At 34.6% G+C, this 25500-nt stretch overlaps 1 protein-coding gene across 4 annotated transcripts in view; it reads left to right on the forward strand.

Moving 5' to 3' along the window:
* Positions 1–559: 559 nt before the first annotated feature.
* Positions 560–25500, forward strand: part of LOC134531000 (G protein pathway suppressor 2) — a 61465-nt gene continuing 36524 nt past the window's right edge. Inside the window, exons 1-4 of one of the 4 annotated variants that reach the window (XM_063366418.1) lie at positions 561–741; positions 16575–16855; positions 20328–20441; positions 22536–22749. In XM_063366418.1, coding sequence (XP_063222488.1) covers positions 20345–20441; positions 22536–22749 — 311 coding nt within the window. In that variant the 5' untranslated portion in view covers positions 561–741; positions 16575–16855; positions 20328–20344. The other 3 variants (XM_063366419.1, XM_063366421.1, XM_063366420.1) reach the window with 3 other exon arrangements.

Here is a 25500-nt window from a genome sequence, read left to right on the forward strand (position 1 = left end):
CCCCCTCCCCCGCCAGCCCTCCCGCGGAAACGTGTGAATTTCGCGGGAAACTGAACCGGCCAGGTTCGGGACAAATCGCACAGTGAAACATGATTTTGCAAAGACTTAATTATTAATTAATGGAAAATAATGTTTAATAAAACCTGTGGAAAACATAATTAAAATAATTTGTTGTAGTGCGGCGGAGGGACATGCCACAACCGGCCGGATCCTTCCGCCGGTGCAGCACTCGTTGCATGGTGTTCGCCTCGTCGCACGCACTGCACTTTGATGCGCGCACGAGCGCGTTCGGTGCACACGTTTTTACGAGACGTTGATGAGGCATAGCGGTCTATGCGACAGAGGAGCATTGGCGGTCGGCGTCAAGTTTTGTGATGCGAAACGTTTCTATAGGTATTCAAAATATAATTTATTTTGAATAAAAAAATAAAATCTTTGTTGTAAACGTCTTAAGAAACATTGACATTATTTTGAGCGTAGTTAAATTCCTTACGCCTTCATATTACCTTTATTCAAAAATAAATATAATAATTCCCGTATAAGCACCCACGTGCAAGTGCATCGAACGAAGGGGTGAAGGACACATAGAGTCATTGTTTAGAACCATTTCATTTTTGTTATATGTTTTGTAGTTATGTGAAATTGTGTTTGTGTTTGTGGCATCTTGACAGGTGTTTATTTTTGATTATTGTCTGGGGCAACAAGATAGACATTTGCTGCATTGAAAAATTATTAAAATTGGTTTGTTTGTTTTGCACATGTTTACTATTTTTTTTTATAATTTGTTGCTAATATGTGTAGGTCTAAATTCTCATTCATTTCATTATGATTATATTGTAACTCATTTCTATTTTCTGTTATTGTTTAGGAGTGTTAGTTAAGTTAGTTAAGTTTGAAAAATAAATCATGAACAATAGAGGTTAAGTTCGTCCTAAATGTTAAGATCTATTTTTTTTATTTTTTTAAAACAAATTTGATTCATAGTAAAGAAACTTGGTGATCGTCATAAGATGTTAGGGAATACGCATGATTTGGAGTAACACACTCATATACGCACACTTTAGGTTGTAATTGAGAACAGTGTACATGGAAACCAGTATAATTTACAGATCAAGTTCATTTTATGATACTGGATTCCTGTTTGGAAAAAGGGTAAATATGTAGTTTAGCGGTATTTCTGAAAAATAATGTTAAAAATCAGAAAATACTTTTATTCTATGCTCTTTAACTTCCTCTTTTCATTAAACCGGGCGGAGATAAGAAATTTTAAATATTTTAGGAGATATTGCCGTTCTTATTTTGCTATACAAGACCTGTGAAATCATTCGACCATCGCCATTTTTTTTATTGCCATTTCGTTCGTGAATGCCTCATTTATTAAAATGGTCCATTAGGTCAGGTCATTTACATTTTAAATACTTTCAAACTAAGCTGACATTAAAAATAATGTGAATTAATTTTAATGGTTCTTTAGTTTTAAAGTATTTATAATGTAACTGACCTGACATAACAAACCGGGACAAAGGATGAACAGTAACAACTCACGTAATATTTTTTTTTTTACTTATTACTTGTGCAACAATTTCCAAACACAAATAAAACATTAAAATTTGAAACATTAATAACTCACCTAAGTTATACGTGGGTACAATTCCTTTTCCATTAGTAGAAATTGATGTAGTCGTTCACCTATGTCGCGAAAAAAAAATTCATACTCGTAAACAAGAAACAATGGTTAATGCCGCATGAATGCTATGGTTTTGTGATGGAAATTAAAAAATTCAATATCTCCTAAAGTATTTGGAATTTCTTATCTCCGCCGGGTTTAATGAAAAGAGGAAGTTCAAGAGCATATAATAAAAGTATTTTCGGATTTTAACATTTTTTTTCTCGCAAATACACAAATAAACTACATATTTACCATATAATGTAAAATAACCAGCAGTGAACGCCGAATTAGTGCCGTAAAATAAAAGACGAACAATAGTGTGAGTTTTGGAGCGAGGATTTTATTAATAGGGAAATACTATATATTTTAATAAATTGAATAAATAAGAATACAATAAAGATGTGTATAAATAAGTTTAGTAAAGGTAAACTTTTTGATTGAAATTTAACTATTAATGGAAGTGTGAACTCTTCTAGTACCTTGATTTTGCCAACTCAAATGCGATGCATTTTTCTTCTTTAGTCAAATCAGCACCAAGTGATGATTTTTTTCTTTTGGATCCAGCATATAAGGTAAAAAATGAGCATGTATAAGTGCCATATGATATCTTTTTTGAAATTTTTGTATGACATTTTTATCCTTTGTGGCTTCCATTTTCATTTGAGGATTTTTCCACATGAACACTAACTCAGAAATAGTGCATGTATTTTTCTGAACTTCATCAAGGTCTTTAGCAATAGGCTTCAAAATAGAAAGTAAGTCCTCTACATTCTGTTTCAAAGCCATGTTAGAAATTTGGTTTTGTACTGCTTTATCAATAGTGTCATGATGTTCCTTACAAATTTGTAACATAGTTCCCCAACCGTAAGGTAACTTATGTCTCAAGGCAATCTACCATTCTATTCCAGCTCATTTCATTTGGGAGGATTAATTTTTGAACATCAAATTGTATGTAAGATGCATTAGCAAAGAAGTTGTTTCTGAAATATTTTATTATTTGTAAAACATGTTCTGTCACACTAGGGACGTTCAAGACATTTGCTAACAAGTTTAATATGTGAGCTGAACATACACTAAGTGATGATATTAAAATCTTCATCTTCCAAAAGTTGGCACATTTTCGACACATTAGTAGCATTATCAGTAACAAACGAGTGAACCTTGCACCTGAAGTGTTCACACATTTTTATGCTGTTCAAAGCCACTTCTGTCAGATAATTGGCAGTGTGAATATGACCAGATGTGTCAGTTGTGTTCACTAAGTATACATTACCCGATTTAGTCTTAATTGTAGCATATATTATTGGTTCATTATGAAGATTTGACCAGCCATCAAACCCTAGAGACACACTTTCATTTTCCGGAGTAAGGGAACAAGTTTTTTTTTCTTCTTCTTAATAGCATCTAGTAACGGACCACTATCTTCTTTCTGTTTGGAGGGGTGTAGCCTGGGCAAAGCTGTTGCATAAGTTTCACAAACTGAGAATGTTCGACACTACGAAAGGATGCATTTGTTGTAAATATAAAGTGAGCTACTTGCTAATGGGTCATTCTCATTGAAAGGGATTATTTTCAAGCTAAAAATTTTTTAAACTAAATTTATTTTAAAATTCATGAAATATATCATCCAAAGACTTTTTCTGCATTGGTGTTGATCAAACTATGTAAGAATCCATTGATATGTTACTTTTAAATTTTTTTCTTTCTGCAAAAGTATATTTTGGCTCAGTACCTTCATTTGATGAAGTTGCAGATGATATGATGGATGTATGTATGAGTTTTGCTTGTGGAAGCTGTAATGCAGTCTGAAAAAGAAATGTTTCTTATTAATTAAGTTCCATATTACAAAGGGGGAAAAAAATGAGAAATGAAAACAGTTTACCTCTCTTAATAACTCTGAACCTATTATAGACAACTTAGTTACATGCTTTGCTACTGCCAGGTTTTCAGTGCTAAATGCATAAAGCTGGGATCACTCGTGAAATTTAAGAATTTATTATTATGCAGCACAGCACTGCACTGTCGTGGATACAACATGACAATATGGTTAGAAATAATTTCAAAATAATATTAAACATTAACAATTTTTTTAGGCTATCAAAGTTCTTAATAATCATAAAATATTATTTTAGGCTGTCAAAATCATTATTAAAAGTCCACTTGAATAAAATGCTTGAAATGTAAACACAGTCTAAAGCAAGATAAAATACGAGTTTGCTTACTGATATTATTCATATGTGACTTGTTTAAAGTTAAGAATAAAAACTTCATATATTCATTCCTAAATGACTTAGTTTCATATTAATTACAATATGTACCTAGCAAATTTAACAAGTGTTGTAAAAAAATGTTTTTTTTTTTCAAAGCATGTTTTTTTTTTTCTAAAAAAAAAACCCTGTTTTATTTCACAAAAAAAGGACACAATAGACATTTTATAGACACAATAAAGATTAACTGTAAAGTATGAGCTACAGTTAAAGTACGAAATAACCATACAAACTAATGTTTGTTGAACATACCATAGTTTATTATAATTTAATAATATATATATATATATATATATATATATATATATATATATTTTTAAACTGCCAACTACCCATCTTACAGGTTTAACAGCACTTAACCTCACTTCTTGGCTGCAGTCATGACCTGATAATTTGCAATTCACAGGCTCATTAGTTACAAAAATAAAGTTACCGTAATTTATGAGTCACCCACATATTTATTTTTGTATGTAACAGTAAATAAATGTAATATGCATACTTACTGTGCTTAACATAACCTTATTTGGTTACACAAAAGACTCATCATCGTCAATGTCAATAATGTAATGCAGTAATTCGCCAACACAGGAAAAAAATATTCCGTTAAGCTTGCATTGATTAAATATTTGTCCAATTTGGTTTTTCGGCAGTATATTTTAATATCAACATTGTACGAGTCACACAGCTAAGTAATATATTAAAATTGTTTTATGCTCTGCAAACAACTGTTGCTTTTAACGACTTGCGATTGCAGATTGCGGCCCACTGGCTTATGAGATGACGTCCGAGGCCAATATTGTTACGTGTGAAACTCGACGGTGCTGTTTTGTTATATTTTACGAAAACAGTTTTTAGAGGTAAAGTTGACAAAATGCCATTTAGGCTTGGTTCTGGCAGGAAAAAAGCAGCTGTGAGTGAATTATTTACCAGTATTCCATCAAAAGGTGGTAAATTAGATCGTGTTAAATGCACATTTTGTTCTTACGAACTTTCAAAATCTGGTTCCCGTATGACCAAACATATTAATATTTGCAAAAAATGTCCTAACTCAGTGAGAGACAAGTACATTACATTGTCTTCAGGAGAAGTTACAGACCATCCAGAATCCTACTGCCTTTCACAACAAAGTCTTGCATCTTTGTTACAAAGTCCAGTAAGTTTGTATAATGTAAACACATCAACGGAAAGACAAACACAACTAAAAACTTTCATTGACAGAATTAGTGTACCAGATCAGGAAAAAGCAAATGAATTACTGGCAAGGGCTATTTATGCAAGTAATTCGTCACTTAGAATAGTAGAAAATCCATTTTGGATAGAATTCTTATCATTTTTAAGACCAGCCTATAAACTACCGACAAGGCATGAGGTATCTGTACCATTACTGAACGCAGAATATGAAAAAATAGCTTCACAAGTGAGTCAAAAAATTGCTGCTGCAGAGAGAGTTTCATTAATGTGTGATGGGTGGACCAACATCCGAAATGAACCTGTAGTAAACTTTGTGGTTACTACACCTTCACCCATTTCGTACAAGATTTTGCCAACTGGAAAAGACTTGCACACAGCACAGTACATTGCGCAAGAAATAGGTTATGTAATTCAAGGAATTGGAGCGCAAAAAGTGTTTGGAATCGTGACAGATAATGCTGCGAATATGAAAGCAGCATGGGACATTTTAAAAAATGAAAATGTTTCCACTAATCTTTACACGTATGGATTTGTTGCACACACACAAAATTTACTGTTCACTGACCTGAAAAATCTCAAAACACTACAGACATTTTTAGCTGAAGCTGTTTCTGTTGTAAAAGCAATAAAACACTTTCATAGACTTACAGAAATCTTCAAAGAAAAGCAAGGTCAGCAGCATTATAATCATAACCCTGTAACTTTAAAACTTCCCGTGCAAAGAAGATGGGGATTCACAGTGCATTGTTTGGACAGTTTAGAACAGTATAAACAAGCAATTAAATTACTTGCTGTAGAGGAGGAGGCTCAAGAAATTTTGAAGAAACATCCAATTCTAAAGAAGGTTGCTCTGGATGAAACATTCTGGAATAAAGCGAAAGGGTTTCTCCAATTACTAAAACCCATTGCAACTGCCATAACCAGTGTTGAGAGTGACAAACCTAAAATTCACAAGTTAAGTTATAAGTGTTTTTAGGAAATTGGAGCTGAACTTTGAAGAAACACTTCCACAGAGCCCACTATCCAAAGCAGAAGAAGATGAAGTCAAAAAAATACTTGCAAAAAGAAAATATTTTGGTGTGAAGTTCATAGGGCAGCCAATCTCCTGGATCCACTTGCAGCAGGTGTTGATTTAATGCCAGATGAGCAGGTCAATTTCTAATTAATTTATACATAAAATTTTTAAAAAATCATGTAACATTTACATTGTTATTTTTGAGCTAACTTAGCTATTGCTTAACAATTTGATAAGTTTACTTTTTGAAAACCAGAAATTTGTTTTACCCACACAAAAATTTTGGTTCTTTGCCAGATATGACTTGAGCACTTAATTGTAAAAAAATATGACCTAATTTTCTAATACTCATCAATTAATTTGCTGCGAAAGAATACTATACCCCTATAAAGTACCGTAATTAAAAAAAAAGGCGTAAAACCATTTTTGAAATGTTTTACAATGAATCATCACCTGAGACTTGACACAACATAATAATAAATAAAACCAAAATATTAATATACCGCTGAAACTTGTGCTACAAAAATTCTACAAAATTTACTCTACTTTAATCTTTCTAACTAAACTCTTCATACTTCTCTCAACTATGAATTAACATAAATTTATATTTATGCAAAAAACTAAAGTCTGCATAGATCAATTACTTTATTTTCGTTTCAGACTGAAGCTACACAAGTTATATTTGAGGCTATCAAAAAAATGCCTGGGATTGATGAAAGTGCAGTGCTAATAGACCTTGCAAATTACCGCGCAAAAAGTGAATTTTTCAGCAAAACTCTCCTTTGGGAATCAGTTTCCAAAATAACGCCAATAGCTTGGTGGAAAGGATTTTGCAACAAGAGAGAAGTTTCAAAGTTGGCAGTAAGGTTTTTGGAACTTCCTGCAACTTCAGCTGCCTGTGAAAGGAGCTTCAGTACGTATGGTGGAATTCACACAAAAAAAAGAAATAGGCTCACCAATAAAAGGGCAGCAAAAATTGTGTTTATAGCACACAACTTCAAACTTTGGAAAGAAGATGTAGACACAAGCGTGGCGCTGGCAGCTCGTGAAGCCAGCCCCTCATTTAGGGAAAGCCCTCGACCTCAAGCGCTATCCGTCCTGTAGTAGCCAACATGGATGAAGATGAATCGGATGATTATTCGGTTTGGTCGGTTCCGGTTGACAGTGAATCTGATACTCGGGAGGATGCGTCTGAATCAGAAGAGATGGACTTTTAAATGTGTGTTGTGAAGACGGAGTGGACTTGTATGTCTTATTGCCTTGTGTTGTGGACTGTGGTTTTTTTATTTGCAGTTTTGGAAAAATTATTTTGTCTATGTTTTCTGACCTTTGGCTATGAAGACTATTGGCGGATAGATTTTTTTTGCCATTATATAACATTTAATTATAGTCTTTGAACTTACTCTTATTCTATTTGCTTTGTTTTCTGTGCTGTGAAACAGTGAAACTATACCAAACAATGCATTAGTGTGTTTCTCAAGAATTATTTTTAAATTTTTTTATAGTTATTTTTTTTTAAAATAAAACAAACATGTGCCTACTTAGTCTAAACTTTATATCACACATAAACTTATGTTTAAATATTTAATTAATGTCTCGTTGACTATTAGAAAGGATAAAAAGGAACTTATTTTTAAAATGAAAAAAACCCCTGAAAAGTGAAAAAAAACTAGGGCCAAAGTTTTTTTCTAAAAAAATCATGTATTTTTGAGGAAAAAAAACTCGCTGTTTCTGTACCATTTTTTCATTTGCAACACTAAATTTAACACAAACTCATTTTCTGTTTGAATCAAAAGACAATAGTATTACACTTGTTGGATCTTACCTGCATCATATTCATCAACTTGCATAGCTGAACCTTCACATTTAGGTAGGTGATTTTTCATTCTGAGGACTTGACCTTCCAGTTCAGTGCCACATTTTTTACATTTGGCCCTCACACCTTTTCTCAATTCCTTCTTAACTTCTTCAAATAAAAGCCATACAACATCCCGCTTTCTGTCACTCATGTTGAACCAGAAAAGTTAAAACATCAAAGAACGGAAGTCCAGAAAATCTGCACATCAGACTGGGACTTAACCTCAGGAAGAGTTTCTGCATAAAATGTGTCTTCCCCACAGAGAGGGTAATTCACCATATGAATGAGTGTTTCCCACAGAATGGAGATTTACAGTAAAGTTGAGGATTCCCACAGAAGAGGGATTATATATTTAATATTTTTTTTTAAATTTTAGAGGCTTTTAGGCTGGGTATGATTTATAACTTATTCATATAATATGCATGATGAGATCTTGATTAATATGTAATTTTTTGTTCCTGTAAATCACAAGACACATTAATGAGCAAACTTTTGTAGTTATTAGAATGGAGTTAGACCTTTCATAAAAATAATGAAAATATTCTATTTAGAAATAAATTATTTAAAAAAACCATTTTTTTTTTTTTTTTTTTATAAAAACCATTTAGTTTAAACCATTCTGGTTTAAATCAGCCAACCCTGCACATAACGTAATCATTTTTTATAATAAATTCTGGAAGTTGGCTAACTTGTAACCTTGGCACTAGTTTTTTGAAGATATAAAATACATAGTCTCCATTTGCTGTTATATTAAGTGCAGGTAAAATTTTCTTTATTTATTTAAAAATATTATATTTTTCATCTTGAGCATTCATTGTGAATTTTTTTTGACCCTCTCCATATTCATAAAGATTCCTAGAACCTCCCCTCAGAAACCTTACCTTGTGTTACTACTGTATGTTTTTCAGATATTTTTACATTTACACTTTATAGTTCAGTTAAAACATAAATATCAGACTGGAAGCCAATTAATTTAATGCCAAAATATTGAATACTTATTGAAGATGAACTGCAATATTGTTGGATGTCCTCAGAATTATCACTCATCAACTGTCTGCTGTAAACATCTTTGTACCTCAATGGTGGGTATCACATGTTCAGTCTTGCATCAATTCAGTCCATGACTGTGATCAGACTGACATCAGACTAAGACTGACGGACTGATGATCCATACTGATGGATTTTTAAATATTGTGTAACCACATTCACGTCAGTCTTGCTTCAAACACAACTCAGACATCATGCAGGATGATACATCAACACAGTTGACAGCACCTGCTTCTATGCTGTTAGAACAGGAAAATTAATTTATTCTTGCTTTTGAGTCATTGCCAATTCTGTGAGATAAAACTCATCAACATTGCTTTAACAAATACAAAAGGAATGATGCTTTGCAAAAGCTACTGGCATCAGTAGAAGATGTGAAGAAAAAGATCAATACATTAATTTAGAATTATCATTGAGAATTAAATAAAATTGTTCAATCTTGAAGATCAGGAACCAGAGCAAAGTTTATACTCCAAAGAGTTGGACTTAGGAATTTCTTCGTATGTTAGAAGCCACAGGTAAAAATCAATTTGTTATTCGTGGGGCAGAACGGACAGATGTTCTTGTAAAAGTTATTACTCAGGCCCAGGTAGTGGGAAGGTCATCAGGCAGGTGCCATTTTGTTTAGTAGCTCTTCCCATTTTGTTTTAGTCAAAGTCACGGAGCTGTAGACAGTACAAAATTGTGTTTTCACTTAGGATTGTTTAGTGCAGAATGAGTCTATCGTTGCAGTTCAGCATGCATTTCATTGCCATTCTAAACATTTGCCCGTTTATAGGTTGATTTCACTATTCATGTTTATTGTAAATTAATTATTATTTTTAAATGTGCATTTGTATTATAAGTTGTACCAGCAACCACACTAATAGGGATAGCTAAGGCAAGCAGTATGATTAGTCTTTCGAAATTGCTGCAGTTTAATAATTTCTTGTCTTCATTTATTATTCTTTGGATGCCAATTCCTTTTTCTGCAAGCTTTACATGAGTTATACACAGGTTTAATTACAGTACATTTGATTTTTACTATGACTGCTTAGTATTCTTCCTCCTAGTTGCGAGCTCACTGGTTGCTACAACAATCCTGGGAAGTGGAATAGAGAGTTGTAAAAGGAAAAAAGAAAGAATAGAGGGAATTCCACGACGCCATGGTCGATATAAGACGTTTCCCTTGCGATGTGTTGCCAAAAACCTGGTGCCTGCAATGGAAACAAGAAGTTCGTGTCAACCACGATAGTTAAATACTACAGTGTTAGCAGAGTATTCAGATAGGAGAATTCTGAGTTCATCTACCTCAGAATACAGGGTATACATCTTACCACGACATATGAGGCGTTTCGTGAGTGCTTCCAGCATCGCGACTTCTACATCTGATTCCTGTTATCTCGTGGTGAGAACTTTCCTTGTACCACGTTTTCAGGACCATTTTGTATCGCTGATCCAGTCACTAAATCGTAGCCTACGGATGTCGTAGTTGATTGGACCTCTCTTACAGCATCCTTTTCTACTGTTTCTGCGACCATCCACCAATCTACTCAGAAGTCCTGAGTGGCCGAAGAACATGATCTACCACAAAGAGAGCTAGTACCGGTAGTTTTAACCATTGGGAATTCAGTAATGACAGTGTAGTATCAAAAAACTTGGCCCGAGTTCATTTATATCTGGCTATCTTTATTTGGTAGGTTACTTCTAAGCTGGTGGAACGTTAGGGTATCTGAACATAATTTTTCTATTCAGACTTGTTCAGATCATGAGTATTCATTTCAAGTGTTATACCTATCTATGTGCTGAAAACTAAGTATCAATAATATATAGTAATATTCTGATATTGATTTAATTATTTGTTATTATTAGTTTTGGTACTAACCATACACGAATACAGCCTACCACCATACTTTGCCAGCCATTTAATATGCTTTACCCTTAACATACACTACACCGTAATATCAAATTTGAGAAAACATTAATCTTTAATTATATAAGTAATAAGTATATATAAGTAACTGTGATGTGTTAGCTGTGTCAAACACAGTTGTAGTAGCTAGGCACCCTCACACCATTTCAATCAGATATCAGTCTGTGCTCAGTATGTACTCCAGAAAATGTGGAAAGTTTCAGGCAAGCCCTTCAGTGCAGTCTGGGTCCATCTGCTCGGAGGCTTTCTGCTGAACAGCACCTAAGTAATCGTTCGGTAAGGTGTATTTTGCACACAGACCTAAGATTCGATTCTTACAAAATGGTCACTGTGCAAAAATTGAACCCAGGAGATTATGAACAGCGGCTGCATTTCTGAAGCAAAATGACAACCTTATTTTGTTTATGAGTGATGAGGCTCATTTTCATCTGAATGAATCAGCAGAAGTTTAATTATTGGGCCAGTGAAAATTTAAGACAAATTAATGAGAGACCATTGCACAGTCGTAAAGTTACAGTTTGGTGTGCTGTTGCCTGAACAAGTGTTATTGGTGCATATCTTTTTTCAAGATAACGGGAACACTGTAACTGTGACCTAGAAGCGCTATAGACAGATAATTACTGACTTCATCTTACCTTAACTAAGTAGAACACGTGTTCCTATCCGACATATGTGGTTTCAGCAGAATGGGGCTACAACCCACTCAGCAAAAATGTTGATGTTACCTAGTTATTGGTCCTTTTTTCCCTGGTCGAATCATTTCCCGGTATGTTGACATTAATTGGCCTCCTCTTGTCTGACCTGCCCATGTGAGACTATATCTTGTGGGGTCACCTCAAGGCACGTGTATACGAGTATAAACCTGGACACTGGAACAACTGAGGGAAGCAATTTGTGTGGAAGTCGATTAAATTGACAGAGCGATGTTGGAGAGAGTGGAAGCCAACTTCCAAGAGCGGCTTGAGAGATGTATTGCAGAAAACAGCTGTCACATGTGAGATGTTTTCCACCATTAATTTTATAAAATGGCAACATTATGTGAACATTCTGTAAATAAATTTTTTTAGAAGCAAAATAACACTCATTTTTTAAAAATTGTCCGTCCTTTCTGTCTCATCCTGTACATTCCTACAGTTCAAGTCCAGTGTATTTATTAGCTATTATTTTTATTAACAACAAAGCAGTAAGTAAATTATTGGTACATTTTTTAGGTTTATTATAGCTCATAATAACATAGTAAAATGATCATTATTTTTTTACAAATATATAATTCAACCTTTTTGTTGTAATAACGGCAGAATTTTTTCTTATCATATTCTCATTGTTTGGTACATTTAGAGTGATAGTGGGCTCAAAATCAAATATTTTATCTCCATTCTTTGTTTTGTCTGTCTTATGATTGTCCAATTTGAAGCAGAATAATTTCATGGTTGTGTTTAAAGCAAATAGTTATGTATTTAACAGCAAGTCACTACAACAATTTCTGCTTTCTTGGGCTCAGAGCAAATTGGTTTTTGGAAAACTCCAAACTTTGTTCTTAAATGTCTAAATGCACCTTCAATTACTGATCTAGTTCATACAGACAGTAGCTAAACATTTAACAGTTAATATTGCATGCACTTTGAGTGTACGGCTCAATTATATTTATTTTTATTGCAAAAGCTTCATCTGATACGAAAACATAAGGTAAATCTTCTTCTGTTAGTGGTAGTGACCATGTCTCTGGTACATTTAATTTTCCTGTTTCGTAAAGTTCCCAAAATTTAGTGTAGAATTGAACACTGTCTTCGGAAACACGTCCATTTGTAGCAACATATACCATTATGGATTCCTTGTAAGAATTTTCTAAAGCCATAAGAAGTATGCTGTAGGGCCATTCCATGAAAATTAGGAAGTTTTATTAATTTAAATGTTTTTTTTTCTGGTTGAGAAAACATTACGTAAGAGATTTTAAAGTTATGGTCTTTGACAGACAATGTTGAATTTTGACTCATTTAACATTGAACAGCTGTTTTATTGATTCTAATGTGGCTGCTATTCAACTGTTTCTATTTTGCTCATAGAGAGGCTACTTTCAGGTTCTTTGGTAAGTACATGTCACATAAATGAATGTATATTTATATTTAAGTTCAAAATATAGGTTATGCACAAACATATTTCTTGCAAAAAAATAATTTAATAACATTTTATTGCTACTAAATTAATTATTCAATTGTGAGTGTTGAAGATGTCCCGTACGTGACAAATTTAGGTTATGTTTCATGTTTCATCAGGAACAAATTGTTATTATATCTTACTTATATAAATTCAAACTGTATTAGAATGCAGGTAGCTAACCTAATTTTTATATGTTTTAATTGCATTAAAAACAATAAAAATTTTGAGATACAATCATGTCCCGTACGTGACGTCACCTACGGGACATATGAAAAATATAATGTTTTACCCAAAATATGTAGAATATTCACCTATCTAAAATAACATATTATGTGTTACATAAATTTATTATTTCAATGTTTTACTTTTAGTAATCAATTTAATTGGTTTTCAGTGACAAATATGGAATCTAAGAAGACAACAAGTGCTTCTCGGATGAAAAAAAATGAGGGAAAAACAAAAGACTGCAGATCCAGATGGTTATCTTGAGAAGGAAAGGAAACGGATTAAGGAACTGAGAAAGAATAAGAAAAAGAAAATGACAGTGAAAGACAAGGCTGCCCAAAAAATTTATGAAAGAAACAGGAAAAGACTTCAGAGAGCAAAGAAAAATGCTAAAAATGCAGCAAAAGCAAACAGTTCTGATATGTCTTCCTCTGGCACACCTTACAGTTGCAAGCAGACATTATCAAAAGCAGTTTGGAAGACTGCAAGGGCCTTACCAAACTCACCACGAAAACAAAAAGCTGTTGTGACAGGTCTTGCTAAACGCATTGGTCTTCAACTGACTACGACAATGGAAGAAAGTATTGCTGGAACTAGAAACAGTTGTAAAGAAGAGACTTCTGTTATAAATTTTTTCTATCGTCCAGATATAGTATACACATGCCCAGGGATGAAAGATGTATTAACTGTGTGGGAAAATAGAAAAAAAGTTAAATTACAAAAGCACTTTATGACTATGTTTCTGCATGAAGCATTTTATATATTCAAAGAAGAAAATCCAGATTATAAAATTGGTTACTCTAAATTTTGTAGTCTAAGGCCAAAAAATGTTTTGTTACTTAAAGAGACTCCTGCAGAGCAGTGTAAATGCAGAATACACGAGAACTTCATTTTAAAACTTAAGGCCTTAAAACATACATACAACAATGAATTTTGGAAAAATCTGTTGTGCAATGATAGCTTGAACTCTTTGTGTTGGCAGAACCTCTGTGAAGTTTGTAGTAATGGGAAACGAATGGTAGTCCCAAGAGAACCAGATTCTAAAACCACTTGGAAAGAATGGAAGAAAAATGATGAAAACAAAATTAAGTTAGTTATAAAAGAAGACTGTTTAGGTGATATATATATATGAAAAATTGATAGCAGATATGCCAAAAATGATGCTCCATGTAAACACCAAAAGAATACAACATGATGAGTTTGAGAAGGACAAAGCAAATGGTACAAAGCGTGTTCTGGAGGTTGATTTCGCAATGTCTTTCAGTTGTGAGTATCAAAATGAAATACAAAGTGCTTTGTGGTCTCGTGCTAGTGTTGTTTTATTCACTGCTGCTGTTTTTTGTAATGGAAATTGCAAAACTTATATACTTTGTTCAGACACAAATAATAAGGATAAGGACACAGTCTTTGTGTTCTTGGATTTCTTTTACACAGAAATACTTAAAGAAAATTCTGCAATTTCTGAAGAAATAATTTGGAGTGATGGGCCCTCTTCAGAGTTTAAAAATAAATTCATGGTGAAAACATTGGAAATATTGAACCAGAAACACAACAGAACATTTACCTGGAAATACTTTGCGACATCTCATGGTAAAGGTGTAGTAGATGGTGTTGGTGGCAATATTAAACGCTTAGTAAGAATGAAAATGATGACGCAAGGGGAGGGATGCACAATACAGTCAGCTAAGGATTTTGCAGAAGTAGCTGCACAACTTGATACCAAAAGCCATTTATGGTATATAGAAGAGGACCACATTAGGAATGAAATTTTATCCCAAAATCCTTGGAGAAATGTCCCTTCGATCCCAGGAATCAAGGAATTCCACATTATTACATGTAGCACTTCGTCAGGGTTCTATGCAAAAAACAATGCACTGTCTACAAAAATTGCACTCTCCAATCCGAAAGGGAATCTATTCAACTTCCCTGGAAAATGGGTAGTCGTATGCTACGAAGGAAAAGAGTACCCTGGAGAAGTGGTGGATGCAAGCGGAGATCAAGTGCAGGTGTCAGTGATGGTCCCTACAGGTCCCCCACATCACTTCAAGTGGCCTCGACAACCAGACTGCATTTGTTATTTAAAAGAAGATGTAGCAAGAGAGATTTCTCCTCCAGTAGTGGTGAACAACAGAGGACTGTTTAAATTTATTGACATTTAAAGTGATCTTTATGACCATACAGAGTAACAGTTTTGTTATTAATTTTTTTTTTAGTTAGGATATAGGCAGGTAGAACTACTCTATCATTTTATTTAGTTACATTTAATCAATTTCGCTTAACATATCTCTATGAGTCAGGTTGTGTAAATTTAATTTTTTTTTCAACACAACTTATTTCAATAAACAGCGCAGGCTTTCGCGGCCGTTGTCCGTACTTTCTAGGCTTCTGGGTTGTAGCCGCGTCAAAATCAAAGTTTTCACCGACGTTTCGGTCGACGTCACAGTCACAATCATCAGGGAGAGATTAATTCAATTAATCTGCTCCCTGATGATGGCGACTGTAACGTCGACTGAAACGTCGATGAACACTTTGATTTTGACGCGGCTACAACCCAGAAGCCTAGAAAGTACAACTTAATTTAATATTCTACTGAAAAATTTATTCAGCACAATCTTACTAATGTAAATGTCCCATACGTGACAGAATTGTCCCGTACGTGACAAACAGAAAAAAAAATTGTTTCTGATTCATTATTGGAGTTTTTTCATGCATTTATTGATGTCTGTTTTTCTTATTCTTATAAGTTCTCACAAAAAATAATACAAGAATATCATGCTAGAATTCGGGCTAAAGTTTCAGTAAAACGTGTCCTCTTGAAACTAATGGTTGACTATATGTGTCCCATACGTGACGGTTACATTTGACAGCAATATGTTGTTAACAAAGGTATTTCTTATCATGTCTTAAGCTGAAAATTTACACTAAATGTGTAACTTCTGTAGAAACCAAGAAAACACATGAATATACCCCTTATAATATAATTTTTTATAGAATTATCGGTATGAAAATTTTTACAAATGTCCCGTACGTGACAATGGAATGGCCCTGTAATGACCTTTGTAATTTATGAATGTGCAGGTTTTTGAATTGTACAATGTTTGCAATCAAGAGCTGCTGAACAATTCCAGAATGGAAATCTTTCCCTAAATTTGGAAGCAATATTTTTCTGTTCTTTGTTTGTTTACAGTATCTGAAAATTAAAAAGTAATGTGAATTGAAATTTTTCGTACTAGCTCTAGATTGGAATGTCGATGAAGAGAGCAATTGTACAACTGGAGTTAATGCAGACCAACAAGAAGGAGAACAATTAGAACTTAATGAAGGCACAAAAAGTAGTACATCTATTTCGTCTGTAAATCCAGCCCCACCATAGATGCCAAGCCTGGCTAAATTTAAGAAAGGTGTAATTGCCAAACAAAACAAGTTATTAGATCGGGCATGCACTTACTTATCCGAACCCAAAAAAAGAAGCAACCCAACGAAAAGCATTCAAGAATTTGCTGAGGGCAGAAAGGTACTATTGATTTTAGATTAAGTTTTTAAACTGTATTTTTAGAAGAGTTCAAATGGCTAAAAGGCATGTTTTTAGAGTAATTTTTAGGCGTTGAACAATTGGGACAGATTCTTGAAAGCATTTAGGGACTTGCAATACACCTTCACCTTAATATCTACTCCACATAATGTTATGGTCACCGCTCCAAATTCAAAGTTGTATGGTCGTAGAGAAGACTGCGTGCCAGTTAACTTAGCACTTAGAGGTGATAACGGCTAGAATCACCAGCAAGCGTCGAGCTTATAATCCCGCCACACTAACACAGATACACCCCGACTAGACAGGCCCCTTAAGGACAGCCATCTTCCAGAACAGCATTTTGCAAGCAGTGATTATCAGTCCAATGAATTTACATACACTGCTGGTTCATTATTTTCTAATTTTAAACCATGACTTAATGGCTCAATTTCAATTATCTTTTCTTTAATTTGTGCGTTTTTTAATTTATTCTGTGTATATGCTGTACTTGACCTTTTTAAATAAAGTATTAAATATATATTTAATGTTACATACCCTTATGTAAGACTGCAGTGCATTAAGTAGTGAATTACGTGTGTCCATTATGGCCTGACTGATAGTAGCTGGTGACATTATAACTGAAAATCTCAAGTTCTTAAATTTCCTTTCAATAGCAAGGAGCAGATATCATCCTTAGCATGTCCAACAGGTCATAAAAACAGCCATCTTTCATGTGGTAATAATTTTCAAAATCTCATCTTCGTTCCTGATTCTTGTTTCATTCAGCGAGTTGAAATGTGTGTAGTGATCTCTCTTCTGTAGCCATGCTTTTATCCATGTTTTTCTTTTAGCTATTAGTAGTATAATTGCAATAAAAATTTTTTCCGTATTACAATACATTACTATCAAGAAAAAATTGTGTCGCTCTTAAGAATGTTGTCAAGGAAACTTTGTGTCAGTTTGGACTGAAAGTGTGGTTATTAAGCCAATCTATACCAGACACATTGAGGTCCATTAGTATTATTAATTTATCTTATAGTTGACGAGTTTTTCTTCTAGGGCTTCAAAATAAAGTGGAAATTTTGATTATTTATTTAACTATTAATTTTAAAAATAGTTTTATGTATTAATTCAAAAGAAGTACCTAAGTATAACTTCTAACCCTTTTTTATTAAAAGCACTCTCTCTCTATATATATATATATATGTATGTGTGTGTGTATGTATATATATATATAAAATAGGATGTCCGAAAAGTCATTCTCTGATTACACAAAGTTATAACTTCGGCTATACGTACGATAAAATATGAAAGTGGTATCAAAATGTTAGGTCATTACTCAAGTTTCTATTGTTATAGGTGTGCGGTAGGTGTGCAGTGTCTGAGGTGTAGTGCCCAGGAAGCCGGACATGATTACCAATCAGGAGAAAGCGCAGTGTGTCCTGTGGTACCACGAGACACGATCACCAATAACAGTGCAGAGAAACTTCAAGACCACATATGGAAAGATTCCCCCTGATTTCACGAGCATTAAGATGTGGTATGAGAAGTTCAAGACCACAGGATTGGTTGCTGACCTTCCGAAGTTTGGTTGACCATCAACCTCAGCTGAAAGGGTGGAAGCTGTGACAGTCATTTCTGCGAAGTCCGAAGATATCGGTGCGAAGGGCCTTCACATGAATTACAGATGCCAAAAAGCTCTCTCCACAATATCTTACACAAATGTTTAATGTTTTGTGCATACAAAGTGCAAATCGTTCAGGCTCTGTTTCCCAATGACAGTACACGTCGACATGACTTTGCGGTCAAAATGTTATCACGTATGGAGGACGATAATGGCTATCTCCAACGAATTGCCTTTTCTGACGAGGCGACCCTTTTTGTCAGTGGAGTAGTGAATCGCCATAACGTGCGCATTTGGGGTTCACAGCCCCCTGGCGAGGTGATGGAGTGCACCAGAGGAAGTCCAAAAGTGAATGTTTGGTGTGCGCTATTGCATGACAGAATTATTGGGCCATTCTTCTTCGCTGAGGCAACCATCACATCTCCAGTGTATTTGGACACGTTACAACTTTATGCTGTTCCTCAGCTGCTTGAGTATCACCCTGATGTCATGTTTCAACAAGACGGTGCACTATCTCATTGGGGTTTGGAGGTCCATGCCTATCTTGATATGACCTTTCCTGGACGATGGATCGGTCGTGATGGACCAACGGGTTGGCCTCCACTCTGTCCTGACATAACCCCATTAGACTTCTTTTTATGGAGTTATGTCAAGGACGAGGTCTACCGAAAACATGTACCAGATATTGCAACCCTGCGACAATGGATAACCAGAGTCATTGCATCGATCCCTCCAATGATGTTGGATAATGTGTGGACGGAAATTGAATATAGACTAGATGTGCTACCTGCTACCAAAGGTGCTCATATGGAAGTATACTGATATTTGAAAAAAACTTGGATAGTTTCTCAACATTTTGTCACCAGTTTCATATTTTTATCTTACTTCTAGCCGATGTTATTAATTTGTGTAATCAGGGAAAGACTTTTCGGACACTCTGTATCAGACCTGCCAACTCTCACGATTTTGGTGTGAGGCTCACGATTTTAAGGTCCATCTCACGCCCTCACACTAAAATAGTGTTTCCTCACGATTTTTCGGGGCCCCGAGATATTGTTTGTAAGAGTTACAAAACAAGTTTTATGAAAGCTTACAGTAACGAGTTTCCATCAATACTCGAGTCACGTAAAGGAAGCAATTTTGCGTTTTGTAGTGTGTGCCGTTCTGATTTTTCTATCTCGCATAGTGGAAGAGGAGACAAGGTCAAACATGATGCTAAAAAAAAATACAACTAACATGTGAAGTGTATTGCTTCCAATAAAAAATGCAATTTTGCTGTGAACAGTGTTAATAGTGTTACACGAGCAGAATGTTATTTTACATCTTTTTTAATTCCGGCCCTGCATGATCACTACACGACAGCGCTAAATTATGTTCAACTAAATTAAATCTGCAACCTATAATTTGTTGAAATGAATTTTGAAGCAGAGACCATGTAAATTTATGTACAGGTATGTCACTTAAATTTAAAGATTCTCATTTGTTGTTTTTTATATCTAACATGTATTTATGGGCCAGAAAATTTTTATCGAGAACCTCATGATTTTTTAAATTTGAATGTTGGCAGGTCTGCTGTATGTATGTATGTATGTATGTATGTATGTATGTATGTATATATGTGTGTGTGTGTGTGTATATACACACACATATATATAAAGCTTATAAATATTGTGTTTATGTAGTGTTGAGGCTGAAATAACTAAGCAATTAGTAAAAATAAGTTTACGTTATATTAATTGTTTTGTGACCAGCTGAGTCAACTGTGATTTATTTATAGATACATAATTCTCATTTTTTTGTTATTATTTATAGGTTGTTATTTGGCAATGTTTTAGTAAATTTTCATTCCAGGTGTCACTTTCTGGAAGATGCCGGCCATCGTTGTTTCTCGTCTCAAGCACAGTGATGAGATGTGGCAAGCACTAAAGGCCCATATCATCAAGCAGCGACAGAAAAAGAAACAAGGTTCTCTATGTTCATTTTTAATACTTTTATGTGGAGGAACCGGCAACTGGCAACCAGTTCTTTTCTAGATGTGCAATACTGGGAACCGCGGAAGCTGTTTACATGTACAAAAAAAAGTCGGGGAAATAATGATGTCATAGGAGTAGGCCAATGAGGTTCGAGTAGGATTTAATGTTTTGATAGCAATGAAATTGACAGTGTTGATTTCTTTATTTGGAAAGTAGTTAGTTTTATATTATATGTGTATTTGAAACATGAGAACACTTTTGTTTGCTCGTTTCTGAGGTTATATTGATGTTAACATCACTGGAGAGTACTGAAAATATTGAAACAATTTTTTTATTTTGCATGTTTGCCATTATCTGTGAAAATTACACCTCTTCCTTGCTTTGTGAGTTAGTGGCTGTAATTGAAGTTACAGACCGCATGTGATATGTTGTGTTCATTGTTTTAATAATGGAAGGTTATGGAAAACAGGAAAATTTTGGCAATAAATGATTTTGGGATTGGTTGAAAAGAAAAATAGTAGAGGCAAAAATACTTTCAAGAAGAGGTAAGTCAGATATGTACAATAGTGAGTATATTGAATGAATTTATTAATATAAGGGTTAGGTCAAATGTGAAATTTAATATTTGAGGTTAACACTCGTTCAGGTAATGAAAACAAAGTGAATGGTTGATCATGTTAGGTCAGCTACATTATAAATACTTTAATATAATCTGTACAGAAGATTGTATCGTGCGATAGAGGTCGGTTACGATATTACTATAGCTACAGTCTTAAAGAATAAGCTGGAAAAAACACAAGTTTTGGCCAGAGTATTGTAAATGCAGTATTTTTACAGTAATTTATTTTGGTATATTATAGGTTTTGGGTATTGTAATAAAGAATAAAATTTTACACACAATAAAATTTTCATGGTATTGTGATGTAGAGTATAGTTACACCTGGTCTATTCTATTTCGCAATACCGGTAATTAAAAATAGGAAAATGGATCAAATGAGATAATAATATGGTTGGTATCATTTAATATAGTCCTGAGAACATAATTTGTTGAGTGCAGATTTTAATTAATAAAATAATTTATGTTTTAAAAGTGGTGTGGTATAATATAGAATAAAGTAGAGGGTGGATTATATTCTAGTTTGCGATAATGAAATTGAATTATTTTAAGAAAATGACACACATGAAAGAAAGTGAATTAAATGTTCCCCACCTAAAACCCCCATATTTCCAAGCTCGTCCCAAAAGACGTGACAATAAATAATGTTATCGCCATGTAGAATAGTCCCCAGGTAACCTGCTGGTGGTTTTTGAGGAATTTATCGTAATTGTTAATATGGTAATTTATGTAAAGTGGGGGTTGGGCTCTCCTAGTGATGAAATTTGTGGTTGGATTAAAGAGTGTGTTTCTGAATATCACAAAAAATGTAAGAGTTGTATTAAATACCCATGTTTACCATACTACAAGTATGACATATTGCAGTAAAACAGTTTTTATTTAAAAATTGTATAGATATGGAATAATGGCAAGTGGGTAGGTAATGAGAAATGAGCTAACTATTGATTTTCAGGAATTTTATTTTTGTGTTGGCAGCTGATTGTTTCCGATGCACAATACGGTTGGGGCCAGCAACATAACCATTCCTTTCCAAGCCCGTGAACGGACCGCCACTTCATAGTGGAGTAAGACATATTTGAAATAAATTATTATTTTTTCATCTCTTTTGCAGTATCTGTTGCTTGATGGTGCTGAGAATCAAAGCAGAGAGTAGGAGTTGTTAGTCCAGAGGCAGATCCAAAAGGGAAGGGGAAAGTAGGTTACACCAGATGAAATGATGTTTTAGGGGGGAAAAGTTAGAAAAACATTAGTTTCAGAACACAATCTTTGTGTCCTTTATGGCAATAAGCTAACATTTTCAATCGAAACACACACACAAAACTCAAATTTACGAGCACTTGAGTCTGTATTCGGGTGGTTCAGAGCTCACTATAACCATGGAGGTCTGGTGCCTTAAACCCCTGTAGGGGCGACTTGTAGCCCAATGAAACAAAGCAATGCGAGGTTGTGGGTCCGTGGGTTGTTGTGCAGAGCAAGAGGCGGATGCAGAGGTGGAACGACAGCGAAAGGAGCGCGAGCGGCAGCAGAAAGAGGACGTGATGACCTTGGAGGAGACGCGGGAGCAGATAGCACAGCTGGAGATGAAGGTTCTGCGGCTCAACGACGAGAAGCACCAGCTGTTTTTACAGCTGAAGAAGGTGCTGAACGAGGATGACCGCCGCAAGCAGCTTGTCAAGGAGAGCAAGTGAGTGCTCTCTGCCTTGACGATGAGGTCATCACCGTACAAGTTGGGGAGAGCCATGGCTTTTAGTAAGGAATTGTCCCAGCTTTTGCCTGGAGTGATTTCAGAAAACCACGAGAAATCCATAATAATTATGTATTATAGTCCAATGTTTAACCATTGTGCCAGCTTGCTCAGTCTCTTCCCTCTCTGTTTAGGTCCCAGCCTGCATCACTTTAATGGCCTAACCCCCTATGTCGAGTGGTGTCCATACTTCTATTTGATTGCATAGAAGATTTCACTTCAAAAATGTTTACATGTTTACATTATTTTCGGTAAGGTTATAAATATGTAGCATTTTATGATATTTCACAATTGTTGAAAGTTTTCAGTATGTATCTACTTTAATTTTTAAATACCTAAAACAAATCTTTTCAAGACTCGTTTTAAGGCATGATACCATAAGAGATTTCATGTAGCTAATTCCATGAAGGAGTGATTTTGAAATGTACTGTGAACGCTAAAGGATCCCAATAGGTTCCAAGTTCCGCTATGTAGCAGGCAAAATTATATCCATGAAAAGTCACAAGTTAAATGTGTAATTTCAAAAATTTCAAACAATTTTTTAATGTACACATTTTCTCAAAAACAACAAGGACTACAAAGACAGAATTACCAATTAATATAGGCACACTGACTTTTATTACCTTTACAAAGCTACGTAAATCTGAACACAAGATAGAATTTTAATTTAAGGTACAAAGTTGATTGATAATCAACAAGATTCAAAAAATGAATAAAATTCTGTTCAAGCAATGGTAGATTACAACAAATAGGTAATTTACGATAGCAAGAACATGCTGTCCCGGGAAGGGATTACGTTAGGCAGTAGCTCAAACCACCCCAAACTGTCACATTTTTATTTGTGAATATTTTTTGAAACCATGACTCAATTGATAAGGGACAGAAGGATAGGCATAACCTAATCGCTATCCTTACAGGGTGAAACCATTATAACATAAGGCACCAAGGTTGATCATTATCATTAAGCCTGTGTGAATATCAGTTTTTTAGTTCGAATTGAATAAAAGTAACAAATTATTCTCGAATACGAATATCAAATTTGCATAGTAAGATAAAAAATTAGAATCCCACGAAAAAAAATTTCACATAATGTAACAAATACCCTCTTTTATCGCATAATCGTCGCACCCGCGTAATCGTCGCACCCATATTTTAGGGCGTCAAAATTTGGATAGAAAAAACCTCTCGCGTAAACGTCGCATGATGTTTTTGGTCCTGCTATTAGATGCCGAGCGCTTTGTGTAGGTATCTTTTCCGTATAAAACGATGTATTTTAAAGTATAAATATAATACTTAATTCAGAAATTACCGCGTACTTACAGTAAAACCTAGCACAACGAACTTCTTTATAACAAAATCCTCGGTATAACGAAGCAACTGTTAAGTCCCGCCAAATCGCTATGTAATCCTATGTATTTATACCTCTAAATAACTAAGCATTTTTTGAATGCAACGCCAAAAACACCCGCTACAGCAAAGGTAAAACGGAAAAATCTTCAAAATATTTTTGTACGATTGTCATAAATTTTCAATTTTGCTTCGTAAATAAATTACACTTTGGCAAGTAAACAATACTGCCGCCATCTTACAACTGATTGGCCATAGAAGTAAGAGTAACGTACGTACTGAAACGCACTTTGACTACCAACATAAGCTATCGTACTTCGATTAATCGTTCTTCCGAAACTGCCTAGAAAATTTCATCACGTGAACAATTTACATCATTGTTCTGTGAAAATGTGTGATCATTTATCCGTGTTGTAATGAAGAATGCCGATAACTGATACAGATTCTGTGGAAGTGTGTCTTAATTAAAATCTGTTGGTTTAGAAAGTTGTTTTTGTTCCATGTTGTAAGGGGAAATAAATTATTTAACCAGTTATGTATCTTGTTTGGAGGTTAAGTTTTTCTGGGTTAAATTTGTTCACTTGTAAATAGGTTATATGGTTGGACAAATCTTGTGCAGTAATAAATGAGACTTAACTTTCAATAATTTATTGTTAGTGTTCGTAAAAAAAAATGGAAAGCAATTTCTTTTACAACAAAACTGGAAATTCTACACACAGTAGATCAGGGAGGTAAAAAAGCAGAAATAGCTAAAAGATTTGGCATTCCAAATTCAACACTGTCAACAATTCTTTCCCAACGACAAGATTTGGAAAGAAATGCCATTCATGGTGCAGACAGAAAACGGAAAACTACTTGTAAAAATGAAAATTTGGAGAAGATAATGTTTTATTTTATGATGGAATGTAGGTCAAAGAACATACCAATATCTGTGTCTATTATTCAAGAAAAAGCCAAATACGAGGCCCAAAGAATGGGGATTGACGATTTTCAGGCTTCAAATGGCTGGCTGCAGAGATTTAAAAGTAGGTGGAATTTAAGTACTCTGAAGACAGCAGGTGAGGAGGGGTCAGTTGATCCATCTGTGTTAGAGTCATGGCAGCCTAGGCTACGAACACTAACAGCAGGATATTCTCTTTGTGATGTTTTCAATGCTGATGAAGCAGGCATTTTCTTCAACCTCCTTCCTGACTAAACACTTGCCCTCAAAGGAGAAACTTGCCATGGAGGAAAGTCTAGTAAAGAGAGGTTTACGGTATTGCTTTGTGCCAATTCAGATGGTACAGAGAAATTGACATCACTTGTGATTAGAATATTTTGCAAACCTCGTTGCTTCAAAAACAT

The sequence above is a fragment of the Bacillus rossius genome, chromosome 3, assembly GCF_032445375.1.
Source record: "Bacillus rossius redtenbacheri isolate Brsri chromosome 3, Brsri_v3, whole genome shotgun sequence".
Classification (NCBI taxonomy): Eukaryota; Metazoa; Arthropoda; class Insecta; order Phasmatodea; family Bacillidae; genus Bacillus; species Bacillus rossius.